Source organism: Heteronotia binoei, chromosome 5, assembly GCF_032191835.1.
Source record: "Heteronotia binoei isolate CCM8104 ecotype False Entrance Well chromosome 5, APGP_CSIRO_Hbin_v1, whole genome shotgun sequence".
In the NCBI taxonomy this organism is placed as follows: Eukaryota; Metazoa; Chordata; class Lepidosauria; order Squamata; family Gekkonidae; genus Heteronotia; species Heteronotia binoei.
The window spans coordinates 52,987,741-53,012,987 of record NC_083227.1 but is presented as its reverse complement, the minus strand read 5'-3'; the positions used below and the strand labels follow the sequence as shown (position 1 = coordinate 53,012,987).

General features: G+C 39.5%; 1 protein-coding gene across 32 annotated transcripts in view; it reads left to right on the top strand.

The window, feature by feature from the left end:
- MAGI1 (membrane associated guanylate kinase, WW and PDZ domain containing 1) overlaps nt 1-22,504 on the top strand; it is a 736,174-nt gene extending 713,670 nt beyond the window's left edge. For 14 of the 32 annotated variants that reach the window (XM_060239488.1, XM_060239470.1, XM_060239462.1 and 11 more), the window contains 6 exons: nt 1,736-1,939; nt 9,609-9,699; nt 9,846-9,906; nt 10,720-10,866; nt 15,319-15,457; nt 19,643-22,504. In XM_060239488.1, coding sequence (XP_060095471.1) covers nt 1,736-1,939; nt 9,609-9,699; nt 9,846-9,906; nt 10,720-10,866; nt 15,319-15,457; nt 19,643-20,403 — 1,403 coding nt within the window. In that variant the 3' untranslated portion in view covers nt 20,404-22,504. Of the gene's footprint in view, nt 1-1,735; nt 1,940-9,608; nt 9,700-9,845; nt 9,907-10,719; nt 10,867-15,318; nt 15,458-18,139; nt 18,229-19,642 lie in introns of all 32 variants that reach the window. The other 18 variants (XM_060239486.1, XM_060239494.1, XM_060239487.1 and 15 more) reach the window with 7 other exon arrangements.
- Nucleotides 22,505-25,247: the final 2,743 nt, after the last annotated feature.

Below are 25,247 nucleotides of genomic sequence, written 5' to 3'. Positions count from 1 at the left end.
CCAGCATTGATTGGGATCTTGTGTATGCCGAGTTCTGCTGTGAGATACCAGAAAGAAAAAAAATTCTAAGATCCCTTTCTCTTAAATTTACTGTGTAAGACCTTTTAAACTCCCTTTTGTCACATTTTCCCAGTTTTAACTAATTCTCATAATCCCTCATTTGCAACAAATTTGCAGTTCCCTTTCAGTGCATGCCTTATAGTCTCAGTGGCAAAGTGTGACTCATTATATAGCCTGTGAGGCACTTTGGATCCTCATCTCAGCCACAGCATCAGTGGGAATCCCTTAGTGTTTCTCTGGATTGCTGAGTTCAGTAACCACGAAGGTACTGGAAAGAGAGAAGGGAGTTTAAGATGATAATAAATAAGATATAACAGCATGCTCCAGGGTCATTGTGAGAATGAATGCAGCCAGGGACATAAGCCAGTCAACGCTGAGTGCTTTTATAGCCTATGGATTTCAGTTGGAGTTAAGCACCTCTATAAGGATTGATGGGCCTTAGAATGGACTTAAATTCAGCCACATTGTGCCTAAAGATGGAAAAGTCAGATCGCTTGTTATACACACCATATAATTTAGGATCCTGAACATGACCTATTGTCAGGAGACACAATGGCCACCATCTAGATGTTGAATGGCCAGTAGCCACCATGCTTTTGTCCATTTCTGATCAATTAAAAGCACCTGTTTTGTTGCAGCAAAGAAATGAAGAATTCACTGGAGGAAGCAGCAGTGATGATGGCAGGAGAGAGATGGCATTGATCTTAGATCACCAGCTTTTTCCTTGTCTTGAGTTCTAATGTGGAAATCAATTTCAAGGAAGCTATTGGGATTTAAAATAAATTAAACAGATTCACAATACAATTCTAAGTGTACTTGGTTGTAAATCTGCTTACCAAGGCACTGTCAGGATGGCAGATAGAGCTTAGTTAGGTTTGGGAGGCCTGAACTATTTGGGATGCATTTGTCTTTTTGCTCTGGATATCACAAACAGGGAAGAGTTATCAAATGGTTTCAAGGTGAGCAGTTCCGTCAAACCACACATTCTAGTTCAGTTCCACCTTTAGTGGCTCTGCTCCATGTCTCAGATAATTCCTCTGTTCTTTTTTTTTTTTTTTTTGGGGGGGGGGGGACCCAACGCCTTATCACTTTTATCCATGATGTGTTCATTAATAGAATGGATCACTATGAATTTAGGGGTTGGGGGGGGGGACTATACCCTTGTTCCTTAGTAGGAATAGAATTCTTTCAAAATGGAGAAAGAACAAAACATTGGCAGAAGCTTAAAACTACTGGCTAAGAAGTTATAAATGAAAGAAAGTAAAAAGAGGGTTGCATTCCCTTCTAATGGTTTAAAGTTTGCAGTGAAAATCTTGTCTGGTTTTATTTTGGGGACTGCTGAGCGTAACTGCAACCTATTCATGCGATTCTCAGCCAAATTAACAGGAGAGAATTTGTGAGCTTGCAGATGGATTACTGAATGAACCATAGAGATAACCAGGTTGCGAGTTCTAATTTGTGCTCACTAAGTCAATTGCCAATGTTTTGAACACTGGCAGCAAAGCTATCCTTTAATAACTTTTGCTTGATGCATTAATTAATTAACCCTTAACCTTCTCTTTCCCTTTTCAACCCTTTTTTTCCTTTCCCCTTCACCATGTTCCCAACGTATATAAACAATTTTTAAAAATGCACACGCGCAAAAAAAAAAATATTCACAATATCAATACAAAAGCAGGCAATGCATGTGTGGCCATGCCTCACAAAATAGGTCGGATTATTGAGGGGAGCCCAGCAGACCGCTGCGGGAAGCTGAAAGTGGGGGACCGAATATTGGCCGTTAACGGATGCTCCATCACCAACAAATCACATTCGGACATCGTCAACCTAATTAAAGAAGCCGGGAATACAGTTACTCTGCGCATTATTCCAGGGGATGGTAAAGTATACATTCTGTCTATTTCTCCCAAATAATGATTGCTTTTTGAATGGTCCTTTTGAGTTGCTCTGAGCTGCTCACTCTTATATAAGTATTGACTTCTGAGAAGTGCAAAAGCATTGGGCATATTGTGAAGGAAACTCCTCTATTAATATTTAGCCTTCTTACTATGTTTTGCTTCTCTGTATATCAATGCTCATTTGGGGATGAGGGGAGAGATGCTGCTGGCTCAGAGAAAAGTAGACTTTGTTCCCACAAAATAGTGCCTGTAAGAGCTGAGAAACTGAAGGCAAATTACTGTGGTAGTTTCATAGAATGACTACTGTGTGCTCAAATTAGCACTCTGTACTTGTGTGTTCAGAATAGAACAAATTCAGAGCTTGGCACTCCCACATTCTATCTGTTTCTTTACACTTCTTCTGCATATGTTCTCTTAGATGTCTGCAAAACATCTGGGGTCTGCTTTTCCGAGAGTTGCCAGGCATATTTCAACCTGATAGCTTAGCCTTTAGGTGCATTTACCACCACAGGTTTGCAACTGGAGATGTAGGATTTGGGTTTGAATGCTGTGGCAGTAAAGCTTTGGTGCACTGCAGCCATATGATGCTGTGAAAGCCCAATTAGTTTCACAGGTGCCCTGGATATGGCATATATTTTCTGTCTAGTGCACATCGAAGTATAGCTAGATTTGTTAGCTTATTTTGACTCTTGTAGCATTCCCACAACCTGAATAATGTGATACAGTACTGTACACCTGGGACAATTTGAGCTTTTTTAAAAGAACCATTTTCTAGCAAGGCTTCTTGATGGATATGTGTGTGTATGAGAGAAATAGGGAGTGCGAGAGAGAAAGAGAAAGAAGTTATAGGAGTGGGTAGGCATAAGTACCCAGCTTGCTGGGGGGGAAGTGTGGATGACTGGGGAAGGCAATGGCAAACCACCCCGTAAAAAGTCTGCTGTGAAAATGTTGTGAAAGCAACGTCACCCCAGAGTCAGAGACAACTAGTGCTTGCACAGGGGACCTTTACCTTTTTAGACATTATTTACAGGAACAGGAAAGATACTTTCTCTAATGCTTACAAGCAGTTCTTTGGAAGTTTAGTACAGGTCTGTGAACCTTCAGCCCATAACCACTGTTCATTTGTTGGTGTTCAGTATTTTTATTTCATTCAAATTTATATTCCACCCTCCCTCCAAGCGGGCTTAGGGCGGATCACAACACAAAGGTAAAAACATAAAAAATCAATATAAATAACAATTTAAAAACCAGTGAAACAGTATAAATATATGGAACACAGGGTTTCATTGGTCTCCATACTTCATAAACTGGGCTACATAAAATGTCACTTCAATATCAGTAGTGTCAGCAAAGCGGGGACTAAGATCTTTTTGGACACCCAGCTGCCTCAACCAAAGGCCTGGTGGAATAGCTCAGTTTCACAGGCCCTGCAGAACAGTAGCAAATACCACAGGGCCCTGATCTCTGGTGGGAGCATGTCCCACCAGATCGGGGCCAAGGCAGAAAAAACCCTGGCTGAGGCTAAGCGGACATCCTTTGGGCCAGGAACAACCTCTGAGGCACCTATGGGGAGAAGCAGTCCCTCAGATATGCCGGTCCCAGGCTGCACAAGGCTTTAAAGGTTAATACCAGTACCTTGAAGCGGATCCAGTACTCACCCAATAGCAAGTGCACTTGGTACCACCTGTTCTTCATAGAAAGACTCAGTATTTAGCTTGATTCCGAGAAGAATTGTGAAGCTAGTGACTCCCCATTTCATTCAAATCTGTCAGATACACCCACTTCTTATGAAATCCTCTTTCTTCCCAGTTTCCAATTCTAAAATACCATCATTAAATCTCATATGCATTCCATATAATCTGAATTGATGTTTTAGCTGGAAAGAATGGTTGTATATGTTGGGTGTTGGTTTCTCCTGTTGTATTTTCCCTGTGTAAGCAAAATGCATTTTAAACGATATCACCATATTTTAAGTTTGTTGAAAATAAGCTTTTTTCCCTCTTCAAAGTGTGGAAGATTTTTTTCTTCTTCGGTGCTCATCATTTAGTTTCAGGAGATGCTTCCAGATGGAAGATTTGTTGGCTCAGGACAGAGAGCAAGACAGAAACTTTGCAATAGACAGCATTTTCATTTAGAGGATTCATTCATTGTGTCAGAAGTACACAACCACTCCATGTGCTTTTATTTCAGAGGCGAGTCCCTTAGTCGGAGCATCACAGTCTCATACAGCATAACACAAGCAGTTTATTTCTTATTCTCTCCACTTGGTTAGGATGAGACTGGGGAGTAATGAGGTTGCCCATTCTCCTCCAGTGCTGCTTTCAAAATGCACTGCAGGACATTTAAGTAATTGAATAAATTATGGTGAAACTGATGTCCATTGCTAATACTAACACATAGTGACTCTCCTGTAAATTGACTATGGAGCAACCCCTCCTACCTGCAGAAAAGCCCATTAAAAGTAAAAACACAGAAATTGCTGCATCTGACTGTTTCGAAGTCAGTTGTTATGGCTTTTGAAACCCAACCCAGCATGTCAAGGCTTGATCCATGTATGAACTGTTAACACAGGTGTAGAAAGCCGTTGATATGTGGCCGGGAAGACATTCAGTTACGGAATCCTTCCCTTCATCTGCAGGTTTATAGTACGTAGAGGACTGATAATGTGATACTCCTCCACATGCTTGCTTTTTAGGTACTTCCAGACTCTACAAGAAGAAAAATTACACACAGGAATCTTGTAGAAACCTAGAAACAGATAACACATTTTTATTCTAGTTTAAGATTTCATGGATTTCATTAGATGTATGCTGTGTGCTCTAATTAATGAAAATTTATGGTAGAATAAAAATTTATTTGTCTTTAATGTTCTACAGGGTTCCTGTTTATTTATTCTGATAAATTGTTTCTGCAGCCCAAACACTGGTTCTTGTGCATCCTCTATTAGAATATGACACACACAATAAGTACCCTCAGCAGTTTTTTTCATTAAGTGGCATAAACCTGTGCATGGTTCATGCTTGGAGTACTCAAGTCATTTAAGAATATAGGAGACCTGCTGGATCAGGCCAGTGGTTCATCTAGCTGAATTTCACATAGTGGCCAAACAATTGCCTGTTTCCCTTTCTTTAAAGCATACCTAAGAAACCCCTTATTCCTTTAAACAGCCATATTTGCTTCTGTACTGAGCCACATGTGGCTCTGAGGAACCTTTCTTAGAAGTGGGAAGGGCGGGATACAAATCTTAAATAAATTAATTAAAGAAATAAATAAAAAAGTTTCCACAGTTGTGTTCCAGCCATGTCTCATAATGTGCTTTATTGCTCAGTTTGGTGTTTGAGTAGCATAATGCAGAGAAGATTTTTGCTTGCTCCTAAAGACTATAGTGGTAGAGAACAAGGAAAGAGGCAATCTCTCATGAATGTGGACACCAAATGGTTTAACAATTTATAGGTTAGTCACTGTTGGGAGACTCACTTGGCAACACTATTGCACAACTATATTAGCTTAGAAAAATACTGCCATGTCATTTTACAGTCAGTTGAACATGCCAGGCACTTCTCTAAGTCCTTCCTTCCTTCCTTCCTTCCTTCCTTCCTTCCTTCCTTCCTTCCTTCCTTCCTTCCTTCCTTCCTTCCTTCCTTCCTTCCTTCCTTCCTTCCTTCCTTCCTTCCTTCCTTCCTTCCTTTCTTTCTTTCTCTCTTTCTCTCTTTCTCTCTCTCTTTCTTTCTTTCTTTCTTTCTTTCTTTCTTTCTTTCTTTCTCTCTTTCTTTCTTTCTTTCTCTCTTTCTTTCTCTCTCTCTCTCTCTCTCTCTCTCACTTGAATGAATTTTAAACAAGGTGCTTGGAGAGCTGTAGATTGGCATCCATTTGCTCGACTCTTGCCCTTCTTGGTTGATATTCTCATGGTAAAGGGACCAGTTGGGCATTGGGAAGCGATCACTGCCCTCTTGAGTGGGTGGATCCTGGTCATGTTGAAGTATGAATTCATTACACCTTTCTTAAAGAAACATCCTCTGCATCCTGGTGCTTGAGCCACCTCTCAACCAGGTGTAAATCTCTAGGTGCAAGAGGCTCAAGCAGGTCATGGCAGCTTAGCTCCACACACTGTGACTTGGCATGGATTTTCAATATTTGTTTCAATGTGATTGGGTGACTGCTTCTGTTAGCAGTGACTTGGCTGGTGGAGTTTGGTACCCTGTGCACAGAAAAGGACAAGGGAAGGCTGACCCTGCTCATTCTACAGCTGTTCTTAGTTGTGAGAAAAGCTATGGAAACCCAATGTGATGTACAAATACACAATGCATTTAGGGTAAATAATCCATGTGAAAATGACCTTAGATACTCATTGCAAATGCTGCTGTGGGAACCCCTGTCTTTTCTTGGAGATATTAACTGGGCATCCTTGTTATTCTAAAAAAAAATCTGTTGGGTGTTTGTGAATTTGCTTATTGCTTTTATTTATGGTTTCTATCCTGGCCTTTTTTGGGGGAACTTAGGACAGCCTATAATGTGTTTCCCCTCCTCTGACTTGTTCTTATGATAAACCTGTGAAGTAGGTTAGGCTGAGTGAATAACTAGCTCAAGGTTATCAAACAAGCTTTGTGGCAAACTGGAGATTTGATCCTGAATCTCCCAGATGCTAGTCTGACACTTGTGCCACTAAACCATAGTAACTCTCTGGATGCCAGTGGCTGCCAAATAATATTTTTTCTCTTGTGGAATGTTTTTAATGGAATAGAACTATTTTGAATAAATTCCTTCTACAGTATTTTGCAATGCAATCCTATTCAGAGATATAGTAGGGATGCTGCAAATGGAGCAGTAAATGTGTTAGATAGCTGAGCATATTGTCAGCTGTCAAACCCACGTGTGAATTTGACTCCTGATGAACTCAAAAGGCTGCCACATGGAAACTGCCTCCCAAACTTGTTGCTAAGCCCTTGCCTTGATGGAACCTAATGAGAGGTTTGGAAGTGGAGATTAAAAACTGATTATCTACTGAGTTTGGGCCTTGATGGCTGAAAGCAGGCTGTTCCTGTGGCTAGATGCAAGCAGACTGCAAACAGCTGTATGACCTGTCAGTTGATCAGCTACATGATCACCACTGGCAAGCATAATGTGAACTGAGCCAGCAGGTGTTCAAGGATTTGTATGTTACACTTTTCTAAATCACCCTTCAGTGGACTGAAAGGAGTGTAGGCCTCTCACATTACAGAGTACATAGGTTTTGTCTGGGACCCCCATCTTGTGTCAGAATCATCACACATAAATTGTGGTTTGTCCTCTGTTTTTGCATATGCAACATCCAACATGAATCACATGGAGCATGACCTTCAGCCTCCCCTCTCTCCTTGCCATTTCCCAGCCCAAAACAATCCGAGGAGGGCTGTTGGGCCATATGGGAAAACTCACATATATCACAGGAGGTATGGGGTCCCTGGGATAATTTCAGACTAGGAAAATGGCACATGGGGAAAGGCTGAAGCCATTCTTCAGGTGCACAGAGGTGTTTATCTCTTTATAGCTTTCTTACTCAATTGAAATTGCCTTTATCAGAAAAATCACTGCTGATTCAATGGTCTCTATTCTGTCCTTGCCCTCTTTGACCTCTCTGCCAGCTTTGATACAGCTGATCACTCTCTCATGCTTGAGTCCCTTCACACCTTAGGTTTTCTCAGCTGCTTCTCTTCCTACCTATCTAATCACTCATTTATTGTTTCCGTAGGTGAAGCTTTTCTTCTTTCCCTCTCTGTTGGGGTTCCCTCAGGCATCTTTCTTATCATCAAAGGCCTCCATTACATTCACCTCCCCTTTTATCTCTCTGCTCTCACATCCTCTTCTTCTGTGCCTTTGACCTATCTTCCTTCAGCTTCACCATCCTCAGCCATCCAACAGATTCCTTCTCCCTCAAATGACTTTGCCATTTTTCTTTTTTCTTTTTGCCTGCTTGCATGCAGTTGCCTCACAGAAAACCTGTGTGATGCCAGTTCTCTCAGTTCCTTAAAATCTCTCCTAAAACCTACCTTTTCCGTTCTATAAAGTGCCATATGCTCTGAGAGATAATAACAGCATTAAATTAGTGCTAATGTGAGGCCCAGTCTTTTATGCAGTATTTATGATGGCTCATTCACATCGAGGTGTGTTTGAAACATACCAACAAACTACAGTTTGCATAAACCGTAGCTTGCAATTATGCCCAAATTATCAAACTATAGTGTGGGATGGTGCTGTGCTTTTGGAGATAGAATCCCGACTAGCGTTGCCAGCCTCCAGGTGGGGCATGGAGATCTTACGGAATCACATCTGATCTCTGGACTGCAGGGATCAGTTTCTGTGAAGACTGGCAGTTTTGGTGGGTGACTCTATGGCATCCCATCTCTGCTAAACCAACCCAAGCTCCATTGGTACTAGTCCAGCACTCATAATCACACAGTCTCTTGTTGTAAGCCAGCTCTTGAGTTTTTAACTGAGAGTATGGGATACAAACAGTTTAAATAAATGTATTTGTTTAATCTAAAAGGGATTAAGATTAGGAGTCCAGCCAAAACTTTGTTTCATACTGATTTTAATGAATGTTGAGAAGAGACTTCTGTATTTAGAGATTTTTGACTCTTATTATAAAATATTTGTATTATTTCAGTGCAGTATCTCTTTGCCCTGACTGTCCTTGACTCATTTACCCTTATCGCTATTTAATCAGATTGATTACAATGACCCTATGATTTTTGTCAATGGCATTACTGCATCAGGCATGATGATGTCACAGAAGCCTATAAATAAAATTAAAGGGTTCACTGTGGCCAATCCTTGTGAATGGGTAGTGTGGACAAATGAAGACAGACTTTGCATCCAGGATGAAACAGTGCTAAAAAACAGCTGTAGCCTGAAAGATGGAAGCCTTCTTGAACAACATTGATGTTGGATGACATGAATATGTTTGCAATAATTTCTTCTATTAAATGTTCCTTTCTAGAAGCTAATATCAAAATCAGTGAATATTTGCTTGAGACTTCATTAGGAGTTGTATCTTATTTCTAGAAATCAAGGGTCTGCCATTTCTACTTAAACTATATATCAATGTATAGTAGTGTGAATGAAAGGTAAAATTCTTCTATATGTTGTATGATCTTGTCTTTTACCTGCATCCATGAGGTCTAAATTTTCTTTTCTTTTTAAAAAGAATAATAAAAAATAGTTGTGAAGCAAATTATGTTGTAAAGAGGATAGGAAGGAAGCAAGTTAAAGAAGCCCAATAAAGGGCTATAAAAGTAACATATAGTCACTCCAGACTTCTAGAATTGTTGTTCCATGCAGTTATGCCTCGACAGCTACTCTGGGAAAAAGAGAAATGTCAGTATTATTTACTTTCATAGACATGTTATTTCATAAGATTTCCTCACTTGATAAAGGTTTGTAGGCAATCACTGTACTAGTGCAATGTTAAATAAATACTTAACTACTTATGTGACCCCCTTTCTGATATTGACTTTCCAAAATGTGGGCTAGATCAAAGCCCTCTTGAGTGCTGTGTTGTTTAAAAATGTATTTGATTCCTTCGAATGGGATGCTTCAGCCCAGGGGAAGCTGCGGGCATACTGTGATTACAGGAACAGTCTGCCTCACAAAGAGTATCGTTTTATTTTGCAGAGTCCTCCAATGCTACTTTATTGACCAATGCAGAAAAAATTGCTACAATTACAACCACACATACTCCTCAGCAAATGCCACACGAGACCAGGTCAGCTTGTGTTGTTTTTCAGGGAATGTGTTAAAGTGGGGTTGTCTCCTGTTAACTTCTGTGCTACCTTTACTGCAAATAAAACTGAATGTTTTTTTTCTCCTGCTTCTTACTCTCCCTCCCCCGTCCCTTTCTAAACTGAACAGGAACAACACAAAACCAAAGCAGGAGTCCCAGTTTGATTTCAAACCACCCCCAGCTTCACAGGTAAGAAACTCTTTTCAAGTGTGTTCCGTTTATATAGCCTGCCATTTTAGCTCATGGATTGCAACTTGTTTTCTAGGAGGAAGTGTGTGCAGTGGGGGCTCAGCTCCTTCTTCCTCCTATTTGTTTGAGAAACGGAGGTCACTGAGTAGCTCATGGTAATGCTCCAGTTTGACAGACGCTGAATTGTAGACAGCTGTTAGCAGCAAAATCACAGCAACTAATATTTTGTGAAAATAATATTTACGGTGCATTTCCAAGCATGTACTGTTTCAGGCTAGCCCTGGAAGTAAATTGTGTTCCAAGTATACATTGAGAAGGTAAGATAACAGTGTAGTGAAGGATTCTGCCAAGTGGCTCTCCAGTTATCCGTGCTGTAGGTGTCCTTGTTCCTGTTACATTGCCTGTTAATGCCTCACACATCTGTGACCTCTCCTGCTGGCAATTACCATAGAAACGAGAGTGATTCCTTTCAGTTGCATGCTAGCTTACTAGAGGAAAGGATAAAGGCTGTGGACATTTTCTGTTTTTGTTAGTTATCCTTTATGTCAATAAATAACATGGGAATAATTATAAAACAGGAATATATAACCGTGCATTATCTGTTAGTCTGGAAAAAAAAAGACATAATGATTTTTAATACTAAAGAATATCTTCCAAGTTGATCATTATCCATTCCTCTTAACTGGATTTCTTTAAGAAGAAGTAGAGGGGTGAAAACCCTGATTTATGTATTCCTCATATTAATGTGAAAAGCAGTTTTTAAGACTGAAAGACACCAGCTGCAAATGCCTTGTTTTCCTCACCCTACTCCAGCCGGACCAGGATTTTTACACAGTTGAACTTGAAAGAGGAGCCAAAGGTTTTGGCTTTAGCCTGCGCGGCGGCCGAGAATATAACATGGATCTCTACGTGTTGCGGTTAGCAGAGGATGGTCCTGCTGAGAGATGTGGAAAAATGAGGGTATGTCTGGCCTGAGATACCATTTTAATTTTTTAAAATTAAAAAAAAAACCCTTTATTGAAAATCTTTCCAGGTTACAACCAGAAGAATTTTAATTTTAAATTGAAGAATTTTTCAAATTCTGCTTTTTAAAAACCCATCATTTTGAACAGTATTATGTTTAAGCCAATATCTGTCTGCAATTTCTAGCCAGTACTCATTCTTGGTTCAGAGAAAAATGGATGATCCTTGTTTATGTGGTTTGTTTGTTTGTTTATTTATTTTGGTAAATTTATATTCTGCCCTTTCCCAAATGGGCTCAGGGTGGATTACATCCAAATAAAACCAGTCAAATACAATAAAACCAATAAAATACAATTAAAAGCAAACAAAACGAACACAGTACTATATAACAAAAGGTGGGCAGGCTCATAGTGCAGGTTGTCCCAGATATAATAATTCAGATAATGGATCACTGTGGGGGAGGATAGCAGATGGTATAGGCAATGAGGAGAAGGACACCCACTTGCCTCAACCAAATGCCCAACGGAACAGCTCCATCTTACAGGCCCTATGGAAAGGTCACAAATCCGATAAGGCCTGTATCTCCATAGGGAGCTGATTCCACCAGATTGCGGCCAGGACTGAAAAGGCCCTGGCCCTGGTTGAAGCAAGACAGACATCCTTTGGGCCAGGGATGGCCAAAAGATGTTGGTTGGCAGATCGTAACAACCTTTGGGGCTTATATGGGGAGAGGTGGTCCCGCAGGTATGTCAGTCCCAGGCCACGTAAGGCTTTGAATGTCAATACTAGAACCTTGAAGCAGATCTGGTACTCAACTGGTAACTAGTACAGGGAAGTCAGGAGTACCAAAAAGCCAGGAATAAAGCCAAAGAATTTGGGAAACTATTCATTAGCGAAAAAGTTTCCTGACTTTTTATTCAACTTAGGAAATACCAAATAAATACAGGTAAGGAATTTATTTGTGTGTTTTTTTTCCAGCTCAGGGAAGCTGAATGCACACCCCTACAGGATAGCCTCAGTTTAGTCATTGTAATGTCTAGGAAGAATTCAGGTGGATTCCATTTGTTTGTCTTTTTGTTGGCCCATGGTATCAATAAAACTTTGCTCCAACACCACATTTTAAGTGAATCAACTCTCTTTCTGTCAGCTTTTTTCATGGTCCAACTTTCATACCTATATCTAGTAATAGGGAATACTATAGTATGAATTATCTAGATATTATCCTTGATAAGAATCTTTCTAGCTCCTTCATGGCTGCCCTTCCCAATCTCAGTCTCCCTCTGATTTCTTGGTTGCAATCTCCCTTTTGCTTGAGGATTGAGCCAATTGATAGATCATCTTTAACAATTTCAGTTTCTTCATTGTCAATTCCTAAAGGCAGGGCTTTTTTGGTAGAAAAAGCCCTGAAGGAACTCATTTGCATATTAGGCCACACCCTTGTCATCAGAGGTCAGGAGCTCCCATGTTGACAGCTTTTAGGACATCAGAAGTGGTTCACTATTGCCTTCTTCTATGCAGTACTAACCAAGGTTAGTTGAAGTGAAACTGACATCTACAAAAGATCCTCCAGCAATGTTGTCTTCTATTAGTGCTGCTCCCAACAGCTACCCATCAATGATTCCTTGCCCTCATCACCACTGGAACTTCCCATTCTCTTCTGCTGATGTGGCTGTTGATACCTGAAGGAGGTGGATGCATCTTAGTTCAGGATTCTCAGATATTCCTGACTATTCCAGAAATATACATGAATATCTGGGGCTGGCATTTTAAGACTCCAGGACCTGTATTTCTTCCATTTAACAGGTTTCCTGGGCAGCAGGGGGGAGGGAGGCAGCCACCCCCCAAAAATGGGAGCAGCTGCTAGGGGGAGAACTAGATCTGTCTGCCCAGCCATGATGATTCTCTCACAGCCCTCCATGATTCCCTGAGCATAGGCAAAGAGGATAGAAAGAGGTCTGTTCTGAAGCTTGACTCCATTTCAGAGCTAGATGTTTTATTATTATCATTATTGTTGTTATTTTAGTCCTGTTAGTGCTTGCTGCTGCTGCATTTGGTCTGTCCCTTTAATTTCTGCTGCCTGCAGCTGCCTGCTTGAAAAGACCTTCTTCTGTGCCTGGACATTGTCGGGATAGACTTGCCAGAAGGAGACTTTGTTCTAAAACATTATTTAAAATATTATTTTAAGGATTTTTTTGTGATTCTTTTAAAAATAGCTGCATTCTGTTTCACTGTGTTTTTAAAAGGGCTTTAAACGCATGTGCTGCTATGTTAGTTTATCTTCCCTTGGCTTGCTTAACTGCTTTGTATTTTCTCTGTTTCAAAAATATTTTTCTGCTAGTCTTTTGTGGTTTGATATTGGTTGTGTTGAGCTTGCAACAGTGTTCTTTGCCTAAGTTGGTTTGGCTTGGCTTCTCTGGCTTGACACTGATTCTGTTGGGCTTGTTGGTTCTGTTTGCATTTAGGGCCTTTTGGTTTGCACTTAGGGCCTTTTGCTGTTGCCCTGAGGAAAGCTTGGATGTTTTTCCCAATAGGGAAAAAAATGAAGACAAGTAGGATGCCTAGGAGCACCTTGTTCAGGGGCCGATGAAGTTGTGGACCCCTTTGGTTGGTTCTTAGCAGATAGGCAGAACTAGGTTACCTGCAATTGTAGTACCATTTGGCTGAAAAACAGTCACTTAAGCCACTTGCAAAAAATCCCCCATAGGTTATAATGTACCCCCTCCCACCCCCCAAAAAAACCTGGAATTTTGAAAACCTGAATCCTAAAATGGTATTGGAGATCTGAATAGCCTGGAATATTAGTATGGAAAACATTTCTCAAATCTGAATCTTTTCAAGCATACACCTCTGGTGTTGCATTGAAGTACTTCTTTTTTCTGATCTGTCCCTCAACTTCATTGCGATGGCCTCCTAGAATTTTGGGGGAAAGGGGGAAAAGTTCTCTCTATCCAATTTCTCCTTTGGTGCTTCATTGATAAACCTCGATCATGTTCCTCCTTCCCAGTTGTGTTTTTCCTAAATAGAAAAGCACCAAACACTTTAGTTTTTCCTCAAAGGAAAACCACCTTGATAATTTTGGTTATTTTTAAAATGCCATTTCCAAATCTCTGATATGCTTTTTGAGATGGGCCTCAGGAAAGAAACATAGGTTTAAAAAAACAACAAATGTAGCTGGAAAAGGAAAGAAAATGTATCATATAACCAGAAGATGGGATTTGAGAAGGTTTTCTATGCTTAGAAATGGGATATTAGAAACTGAGGGCAGAAGTGCAATTTCCTGGAGAAGGCCTTGGGAGATGCTTTAATACCACACATACATGCCATTCAAAATGAGCTCTGGAGATGGTTTTTCAGGCGCAAATAAAGCATTTCTCAGAGAAGGAAAGTTTTGCCATCAACAATTGTGCAGGACTCTGAGTGCTATGTTATAGTAAGAAAGCCCTACTTAAGTCACTGTGGATAGTGAATGCTCATTTGTAGGTGAAGTGTTTTATGTACCTAATCTTTCTGGACTGTGGTTTTCCAATTGACATTATTTTGGAATAAATGGTAACATATTTTGAATGTTTTCACTGTTCTTAAAAAGCATATGCTTGGAAACTTCAGATTCAGATTGGACTATTAGAGACTATGCAGTCACATCTTAGTTCAGTCATCTTCCTGATGTGTTAGTTTTCCACAGCCATGGAAGTTTGTTATGACGAGCCTTCCAAACAAGCATCCTCATGTATATTTTTAAGTGGTACAGGACTATACTATATGCCTACCTGAACAATGTGTTTTAATTCTGTTCTGGCACAAGTGATTTTTCTGGATATGTATTTGAAAATAACTTGAAAATTTGCCTTTGGTTCCAAAACTTGTGGAACAGCTTTCCAGAAGATGTCAGGGGGCTTCTGCTCTTCTGGCTTTCTGATGAGGCTGTAGAACAGAATTATTATGGAGAGTTTTAGGCAGGGCTGGATCTAGGGGGGAGCAGAGGGAGTGCTTGCCCCAGGCACCACCGGAGGGGGTGTGCCAAATTGGGTATAGAGTCCATTCTATTCTACGGGCTCTTAAGGGGGCATCATTTTTTAATTTTGTCCCCCTTCAAAAACATGTTGATCCAGTACTGGCTTTAGGAGAGTCTAAATATGACAAAAGAGTGATATATTGCTGGCTGGGCGTATGCTAATGTAGTTTTACTGTACTTTATAGTTATTGTTTTAATGTTTATTTTAACTCTTGATTGTACAGGGGTTTTTTTTGTACTTTATATTGTTTACTTGCCTCGGTTCCTGAGTTGTTCAGGAGAAAGGCAGGTCTATAAATAATGTAAATAAATAAGGTTTGGATCCTGAACTATATTTACCCCAGTCTACCTTTACCCAATCTTGTTTTCATCTTTATACTTTTACTTTCCCACATCGTTTTGCTTTAATTTGGAATCCTCTCTCTATTTCCGGATAGATTGGTGATGAAATCCTGGAGATCAATGGAGAAACTACAAAGAACATGAAGCACTCCCGGGCCATAGAACTGATTAAAAATGGTGGCCGCAAAGTTCGCCTCTTTCTCAAACGTGGAGATGGTTCTGTACCAGAATATGGTGGGTCAAACTATGAAAACATTCCTTTCCTTCCTCCTGGCATCACTCCATGAATGATATGTCTCAAGATCTGAAGCGGGGATTCTTTTTTTTCTCTCTCTTTTTCTCCTTTTTCACCAGTGTCTTACCAACCTTGGCAGCAAATGGTTTATTGCCTCGCTTGTGCTGAATTTTCTCTACACATTTTCATCCTTTGCTTGCTACTATGGACTCTTTTGGGGGCACAGTGTACAGGCAAGATCATCTTCAAAGCAGTATTTTTTGGTGATCAGAGGGGGCAAAAACTTAGAGACAAAAAAAAAACCCCACACACCCTACTGTCCTGTCTGACCAAACGAGGAATGTTTATTGAACTGTGCCAAACTGTTTCTCAGCGGATGAATTGTTCTCTTGTTCTTCTGATCAATGCAGAAATCCTGTGTTACCATTCTGAAGCTGTAGCCTTTGTTGGGCTTTTGTCCTTGGCTGTTGTCTGTATCTATAGGCATGAATTCCAAGATGGTGTCTGGGCTCTTACTGTCCCCTTATATTTATGTAAATATTTATAAATTTATTTTTTAAAAGTACGCAATACAATATATATATATATATATATATAGTTGCACCTTCCCCCCTCTCCTGCCACCTCTCTTACCCTTTGGGATGTATGTTTATTTATGACTGTGTAAGCTATGAGCAAATTCAAAAGGCCATTCCCAGTGTTTATTACAGAGGATCACATTTTACTTGCCTGCCAAGGAAGACAAGGTCAGCATTTAAAAAAAAAACCCTCTTGTCCACCGCTGTACAAGTTGAGTAGGTAGAGGTTGAGGTGGCTTAGTAATGTATATAATATTATTATGTCTTATTTATTTGAGATAATTGTTCAAAAGTATGCCCTAGATGTAGGGCTTTTCCCAACTGTAATTGGTTTCCAGCCAGTTATGAGATATAAGCACATAATTGAACAGATGTCCTTTATGCTTCCCCATATTTGGGATAACATTATAACAATAAATTATGTTCCTTGTTATATCCTAGTAGGGAACATAACGGAGATTCCAGCCAGTCTCCTTTTCTCGGTCCCCTACAAATGGGAGATTGGGGGATGCCATACTCTGCTGCTATTGTTGCTGCTTTCCCAAAGGCATAGGGAAGCATGCTTTAATTAAGGGTATATCCTCACAAATGGGTTATTGCATGTTGAAATTGGCACTAGCTGCTTTTTTCCATAAGTTTGTATCAAGTTGAACTGGTTTACTGAATGGCTGCATCCATAGCTAGCTGTCAGTTCAGCTGATTCTCAAAAATGTAGAACTATTCAATGGGGAGTTTCGATCTAAGCCCATGCTGAACCATTCACAAGATGTAGAACCATCTGGGAAAAGTCAGCTTAAGTTGAGTTCAACATGTTGGGGGTGGGGGGAGTCAGCACAAAAATGGGTTCTCTCAGAGCTTGTCAGAAAAATCTTTGAGGTAAACAGGAGAAGGGGCAGTGTAGTTAGTTTTACAGGGAATGGTTTTGTCAAGGAATGCAAGGTATTGCTAAAGGCAGCCTTGATGGCACAATTTACAGAAGGCCTTACTGTAAACATAGCCCAAACCAATAGATCTTCTTAAAAAAAAATTAAACCCCTCACACTTGTTAGCTCATAACTCCAATCCCTGCTAGTAGTAAAGATAATACAGAAATGTAAATTTCTTTGGACAGGTTTCTCTAGTTTTATTTTTTATTTGCTTAAGACCTCACACTGGACCAAATATTCAGGCCAGGTCCCACTATACAAATCAGTTTACACTCTTTAATGATTTTAAACGACTGTGTTTACACTTTGGTTGTACAGTTGGCCGTCTTTCAGCAGAACTAAACTTGTGTAATGTTCTTTCTACTCTGTCTTTTCCTATACTCTCTTTGCCTGTAAAGTATTGTATCATATGCTAAACATCATAAATATACCCTGTTTAAAAAACAAAAGTGCTTCACATCTCCAAGAATGTCTGTTGCACTTAGGATGAATATCCAGCACCAGGGTGTGGGGGGTGGGGTGGCTTCTTTCTTTTTCTTTTTCTTTTAATTTTTTGGCTGCCAGTAACTTTTCAATCATGTAACCAATTCCATTTTCAAGCAAAAGGGGGGTTGCACTGCTGCTATCCGTTTTGTGACATTGGGGGCTTTGCTTCTTCGATAACTCTCACCGTGGTCACTAACAAGTTGCTTCGAAAATAATGTTAGGTTCCAATATTTTTCTGACTTGATTGGAACGCGCTTCTCTAACGAGGCTGTATATTTTTGTAATGATTTTTGTACTTATTTTTAATGTTGTGGTCTTTGGTGGGCTTCTTTTTGTCACTGTTGACTGTTAACTGTTTTTCCTCTCACATTCTGTGTTACTGTTCCAGTTATGTCTTTCTGCTCCCTCCTTCCCCCCACCCTCAGAATGGATGCTTCTGTTGTCTGGGTTACCTAATCACCTTTTGTACATGATGGATTACAATGCATTGCTTTAACAACTGCTGTGTCTGCAGCCTTATATTTGGGTGATGCCTAGACAATCCTGTCTGGAAAAAAATAAACTTTTCTTTATTCTAAGATAAAATATGCAGGGGGTTTTTCTTTCCTCTTTATTATAGGGTATCTAAATATTCTACTTTTCTCTTTCTCTTTCTTCTACTTTTCTTGGTGCCGGGCTCTTCCTTCCTCAGCGATGATACCTCCTAATATCGCTGCATGTATGAGAAATGACAAGCTCGGGGAGTCTTGCTTCTACCTTATGGGCCATAATCAAACTACGGTTTGTAGCTAAAATCAATTTTAGGTGTTTCTGTGCTGTGGCCTAATTCTCTCACATTGCTTTCGGCTTTGCTATCCTTTTGTATATACGGCAATTCATTCTGAGCACCCTGCAGTTCCTTCAATTGTAAGTACGTTAAGCAACATGGTCTCTTTTCTTCCTTCCCTATCTCTCTTTTTCTCTTTAAGTCTTGCAACAGGCCACAAGAAGCCAAAAATACCTTGGCATCTATGGAAGAGGAGAATGTGGTCCTCCATCTTGTCTGTTTTTTGAAAGCCAGTTGATAATGTGAAACTCATATGTCATTTCCACATAGTAATCATCAAAATTATGGCCCGCACAAAAGCAAAACTAAGAAAATAGGCTGCGTCAGGGAAGACATTTTGTGATTATTTAGCGTGCAGTAGGAGGAAGAAGGGAGTTTGGATAGCTTTAGCCATTGTCATCAAGGTTATTTGAATTTACCTAAAAACTCCTTTAAGTTGTGATTAGATTTTTGGGTTGGGTTGATTTTAAAATCTTTAAATAGATACACTTGTGGAGGGGGGGGGGAATACCATACTTTTCCCTCTCAAAGCAACCAAATTGCAATGTTTTGCCTTTTTTGTAATGTCATCCATTCTAAATAATACACAAAACTTCATATTAACTCCAGCACAAAATCTTTGCTTCTCAATTCGCCAGTCAAAAATCTTTCAGTGTGTGTCATCTGTCTCTGTGGCAACAAGAAAGATTTAAGTATTCCTAAAAGATCCATTCTGCATAGCTTTCCATTGCTTTAATATGATCAGGTCATGCCCTTCTGCCACCCATTCCCCCATTGTGTGTGTTTAAGTTGAATCATTGTGGCAAAACCAAAATTGTCCCCTCAACACACTTCCTAAATATCCTGAAGCAAATTGGGTTTAAAGAGTATGCTTGCTATTCAGAAAAAAGGAAACTTAAAACATTGTGGTGTAAAATTACACCCAAACACAGAGTAACACTAATTTTAGTGCTACTTAGAACAAAACAAAAAAGTTAGGTATGAAAGCCTTCCTTCCCAAGAAGAGATCCCACTCACCCCCATGCAGCTTTTATGCTGAAGGTACAACAGGAATTGAAAAGAAGAATTTGAAGGAGCTAATTCTAAAATATTCTTGCATTAACCTGGAAAGGTTTAAAATTCTCAGACTCATGATGCTGAGAGGACCAATACCTGGCCTAAGATGGTGAAGACAAGCACCAATACTAATCTCTAGCTCTCAGCCTTTGCTGTTACACTGAAATTAACAAAAGCTTCAGTTAGTCTCCTACTGACTGCTTAACCATTGTTTGTTTTTGTCACTAATGAAATCTGAGGAATGAATGACTGGTGTCAAACTCTGGAATGAAGCTACAGGTACCAAACATTTTGTTGTTGTCTTTCTTTCAGACCCCAGCAGTGACAGGAACAGTCCAGCCACAAGTTCACAAAATGTATCGGAAGTGAAAAACATGCCATCTGGCAGACGACAACACTCATCATTGGAGCCCAGTTATCCACCAGATCTTCACAAATCATCACAACATGGAGACAAGCGGATATATTTTAAGGACCCAAAAGGCAGCAAAGAGTTTGGCAGACAATCCAGTGAACACCACACTTGGAACGGAACTTCTAAAAACAGCAATAGCACAGCAGGCAGGAAAAAAGACGGGTCACCAGAAGGGAGGCAAGATCGGCCATCAGACAGACTGGTGGTGATCAATGGGCAGAAACGGAAATCTTCAGAAAAGAGGAGGGAAGGGACAAGGAGTGCTGATAATACTTTAGAACGAAGGGAACGGCATGAGAAGAGGAGAGACTTTTCTCCAGAGAGAAGAAGAGAAAGGTCTCCAACCCGCAGAAGAGATGGCTCACCTAACAGAAGGAGGCGGTCACTCGAGAGGCTGATGGATCAGAGGAGATCACCAGACAGGAAGAGAGAGAGCTCACCCTCCGAAAGGAGGGCAAAGTCAACCGACAGGAGGAGAGACAGGACCCCGGAACGGAGAAGAGAGAGGTCTCCTGACAAAAGGAATAGAGATGATAAAATTGGCTTCAGGGAGAAGGAAGAACGCACTCTAAAATATGACACCAGTAAAAATAACAGGCAATCCCTAGAGCAAAGGAGGAGACCTTACAAAGAGTGCAGTACCGACCTCAGTATCTAATGGGCTTTATAGGCCTGTGATACTATTGCGGCCTTTCCCAGCATTCATAATTTATAAGAAGGAAGGTAGCAACCTGAATCCATTTTAGTTCCTCATGTCTAATGCCTCCAGGAGCAAAAATACAAATAAAATCGGATAATGAGAATATGTACAGAGAGTTGAGCCTAGTGTGTAACAATATTAAAGTATTTTCCAGTATATTCATTTTTTGAAAATTGCCAAATGTTCAACCTGAAGGATTATAAAAATTATGTTCTTCCATAATCAGTAACCTTAATTAGCACCATTCCTATTAGTTATTTGCTTTGTTGTCTTTTCATTAGTTATTTGGAGAGCAAACTACCAGTGGTAAAAATGTTATGACCGATCACACTGATTTGTTCAAATTATGATTCACTGCTATAATGTGTGTAGGATTTTCTCTAGGATCAGTAGGAGGAAAGGAGGGGTGTTTCAGTTAAAACTGAGAACTACTGTAGAAGGTGGGTGGTTTTTTCCCCCTCTTTACAAATTAGGAACGTCTTGCCAATATTAACTCTTCAAAGAGTCTTCTGTTGGGATGAAGGATATTTATACAAATCACACAGCACAAAAATATTATGGAATTTATAGTTTGTTCCATGAACAGTGAGTATTTGGGGGGTCTCCTTTAAAAGGAAGCAAGGTGGCCAAGGACGGGTCTCCGTTGTGTCTTGTGTCATGCAAGGGATAGGCCATCCAGTTTGTTCATCTCTGCAACATTAAACAGTGTCTTGCAAAGGCAGCATCTGTGTGGCTCATGTTCCGCTTTTAGGACTATGAGGATGAAATTGGAACCCATATGCTGTTATTGGTCCGCTTTGAAAGGAAACAGATGTTAATTTTGGTTTTTTGGTCAGTATGCATTTTGAGGAACCAATGCTCCTTTCAGAAAATGGGGTCAGTCATCAGACTAATTATTATTATTTTTGCCAAATTAGATCTGCATCTCTATGCTTCTGTTTTTTTCTTGTGGGGGTGGGGGAGATGTTTTCTTTTTCATTTATCACATCACTCTTACTTGAGATGAAAGAAAAAAGATGCAATGTCTGGAAAGCCTGGGTTTTCAAGCTGTTAACCCCGATACGGTTTATGCTGTATTTTATTTGTAAAAAATGAAAAACACCAATACAAGGTTCTAAGGTGTATTTTTTTTACAATGGCAAGTTTGTGTGGTAAGTCTGCTGTAGTATTGATATGAGATTTTAATGGATTACTGCCTAGCTGAGCCAAAACGTTTACGGTTACTGTAGGACCACTAAAAGTCTAAAAATTGCTGCTTTTTTTACAGTGCATTGGTGTGTACAAGTATACTGTTTCACCATATTTTCCATACTCATGCACATAAACACACACACACACACAATAAGGATTACAAGTCTATCACTGTTGTTGCCATGGTACTGTAAAGGAATAAGAAAAAAAAAAGATGGCCAATCATTGTGTGTACAGAGTTGAAATTGTAATTAATAGAGCCTGTTGAAGAAAATGACAAACCGTTGCCTTTTTTTCTTGTATAAAAGAGAATTTATGACAAAAAAAATTAGCTGTGAGGAATGTGCTAAGTGTTTATATTTCTGAGGAAAAAATGGAACAAATTGATTCAAGGGGAATATATTTTAATGTAAACTGAATCAGGTATGTAAAGCTGTTTTAAACAGGAGACTAGCAAAGTCACTCTGATGCTTTTGTTGGTTTGAATAGTCTATCTTTCCTCATGGTGAAGGCCTGCCTGTGTGATTCCAGGGCACTTGCGTGCAGTCTGTGTTCTTTAGTTATCATTTCTTGCAGTGTGCTATAATCATAATGCTCTTTTCTGTGTTGATGAAAAGCAGTAATGTGGGCCAATCTTTTTTATAAAAACAAACAAACACTATGCATATATAAATACTACATTGTTCATAGCTTTATTTGACTTAATCGGGTTTATACATAACATTAGTTATAAGTAGATGTGGACTTTACCCAGTAAAAAGATTCTTTCCTTGGGACAAAACAATGTATATGATGTAGCTACTCAGAAGGAAAGAGTCTGTGAATGCTATTTTTATTATCAAATAAAGATTTCCATACAAAGCATAAATATGACTGAAGTGGTAAGATTAAGGCTGAAATGCAGCACAATTCACTCATCTTTGTTCTCTTCTGTTTAAAACTACTTCACATAAGCATGAGGCGAGTTCTTGCAGGGAAGCACAAGGATTTTCTGCCGGATGCCTGTGTTCCTGCCTCCTTTCAGCTAAGTGTGTGTATGTGTGTTGGTGTCTCTGTTGAACAAGGGGAAAATCTATTCCCATGTAAACAAATTATATAATTGAACAGCTCAGGTGACAAATGATTTACTGCCTCTCATTTTTGACATTTCCTTTGTTGATATTCTGGGCCAGCAAATTTCCTACCCTTGGGTGTCCTTTTGCAGCCATGACTTCATTTTTTTCAACAAAAGCCATTTTTCCTTAGCCATTTTGAGTCCAGAAAACACAAGAAAGAAATTGTATTGATGAAGCTAAGAAAGGAACTGTGATCTGTTTTAGGACCCAAGAATAATGGCTTGTTTGTGTGGGCCATACAATACAATAATCTTTTGACTCAGTTTAAGTGTCTGTTTGCTAAGAAAAGGTTGGCCACTGCTGTTTTACTAGCACAAATTGGATAACTTCTAGGTATTTACAAGATGGGGGAGATGGGTGTTGATGTGATTATCCTTTTCTTTCAAAAAAAGATTTCTCAAGCTCTGTCACATAATCAGTCCAGACATGCACCCAGTCTGGCCTTCATTCTTTTTCTTCATCACACTGATTTTGCAACTACCCAAAGTTTAAAAAGTAGCTTTTCAGGCAATATTGGAGGTGCTTTCTGTGTGTATTGAAGAAAGAGAACAGCCCCAACCAACATGCTGAGCTACTCACATCAGGGTTATATTCAAAAGAATAGAAACATTTTGCTGATTATTCCTTAATTTACCTTTGGTTCAATGTTTTGCTGTTTAAAAGTTGTTCTGGTAGACACTGAGATCACCAAACATTACAGATTAATAATAACCTTTGACACTTACCTGGTCACTCTAGTGAGAAAGTTTTGTACGTCAGAAATGACTCCTGCTGATTCCCCTGAAATGTACCAATTCAGCCATGTTCTCCATATTTATGAAGGGTTTTATCATGAGGCATTTATGCATGTCTAGATCAAAAGACCTGCTTGGATCAAGACCAGTTAAGTTAACTCTAAGTCTTTCCTACCTCATCCAATATTTAACCAAATAGTTTTACGTAAATTGGTATTTTAATCCTCCCATTGTAAGAAATCCACAAGGAAATTAGTTTTAAGGCCATTGTAGATCTCTTATTCTTTACACAACATTAATCTAGTGAGGAAAAACAAGTCTCCCATGAGCTATATTTTACAGTTGCACATTTTTATTTGGAGATAAACACATACAAAATGAAGGAGGTTTGAAACAAAATGCTAAAATACAAGCAGAGAGTCAAGAGTTCTGAAGGAATTTGTAAGAAGTTGCAGTGCAATACATATTTGTCCACATCTATAACTGTATTCTTTTTTTCTTTTTTGGTAAACAGTTCACATTTGATGTCATGCTATTATAAATTAAACATACTGTTTTCTTTTCTGGATTCTACTTTGGTGTGGCGCAAGGGTGGAAAGAATGACAAAAGAACCCCAAAAGTATCATGTATTAAGCAGAAACAGTTTCTTATCCCAAGTGCATACTAGTATGCCACATGTAGATATATCTTGGTCTTCCATTCCTCACACAAAAGTTTTGGATTTCTGTAAGGAAAATGCTCTTAAGTTAGTGTTTGCAGGATTTTACTTCAAACAGATATTATCATCCATTCCCACGGACAATTCATATTTGGGAACCTTTATCCATGTTAAATAGAAAATTTAGTATAGGCACTGTAAGGCTGAATTGTATGTCTGGATGAACTTCACTGAGCCCCATCCTCCCATTTCAACACTTATATGCAGGAAGAGAGGGCAGAGTTCACTTAACAGAAGCAGCAAAGAGCAATAACAAATATACCCAAAACTGAGTTCTTATTTTTTAACTTTGTATCCTTCACTTATTATCAGTAACCTTTTAATTGATACACTTTCTCCTAATACACAAATGTAAAATCATATCACTTCAAAAATATGTGCTAGCCATCTGGTTCTGTTTTGTTGTTGTTATATGCAGAGGAGTCTAACTTGGAAGAGATTCCATCAATAGCTATCAGACATAATATAATTTCCACGTTCAAAGACAGTGAGCCTCTGAGTACATGATGCTGTAAAGGGCAACAAAAGGGGAAGGATTTGGCCTCTTTGTCCTGCTTGTAAGCCTTCTGGAAGCATCTGGTTGGGCACTGTGAAAAGGGGGATTCTGGAACAGGACCTTTAGTCTTGATCCAGCAGAAATTATTCTTATGACTGATTTGAGGATAGGAAATTTATATGACCTCTGGATACTTTCTAGACCTGTGACCCTACCATTTTTTTTAATCAGCACTAACAGCATGAATTTCCCCACCTGCCGTTATTATCATTAGCGTTTCAGATTAACATTTCACTGACTTGTCTTTTGGCACTCAGGGAGTTAACTCATCAATCCCATGAAGGACCCATCTGAGACAGATTATAGTGGGTCTGGAAATGCAACCCCCCCACACACACACCTGAATAGTTATTAGCTTACATTAGGTATATGCTAAAGTCTTTGACTGATTTCTCACTAGGCTTGTTCTGAGCCCTTTTTCTCCCAGCTCTTCTGTCCAATTTTGCACAAGCTGCTGCGGGGCTGCGATTTGTTTCACCTCTTTCCC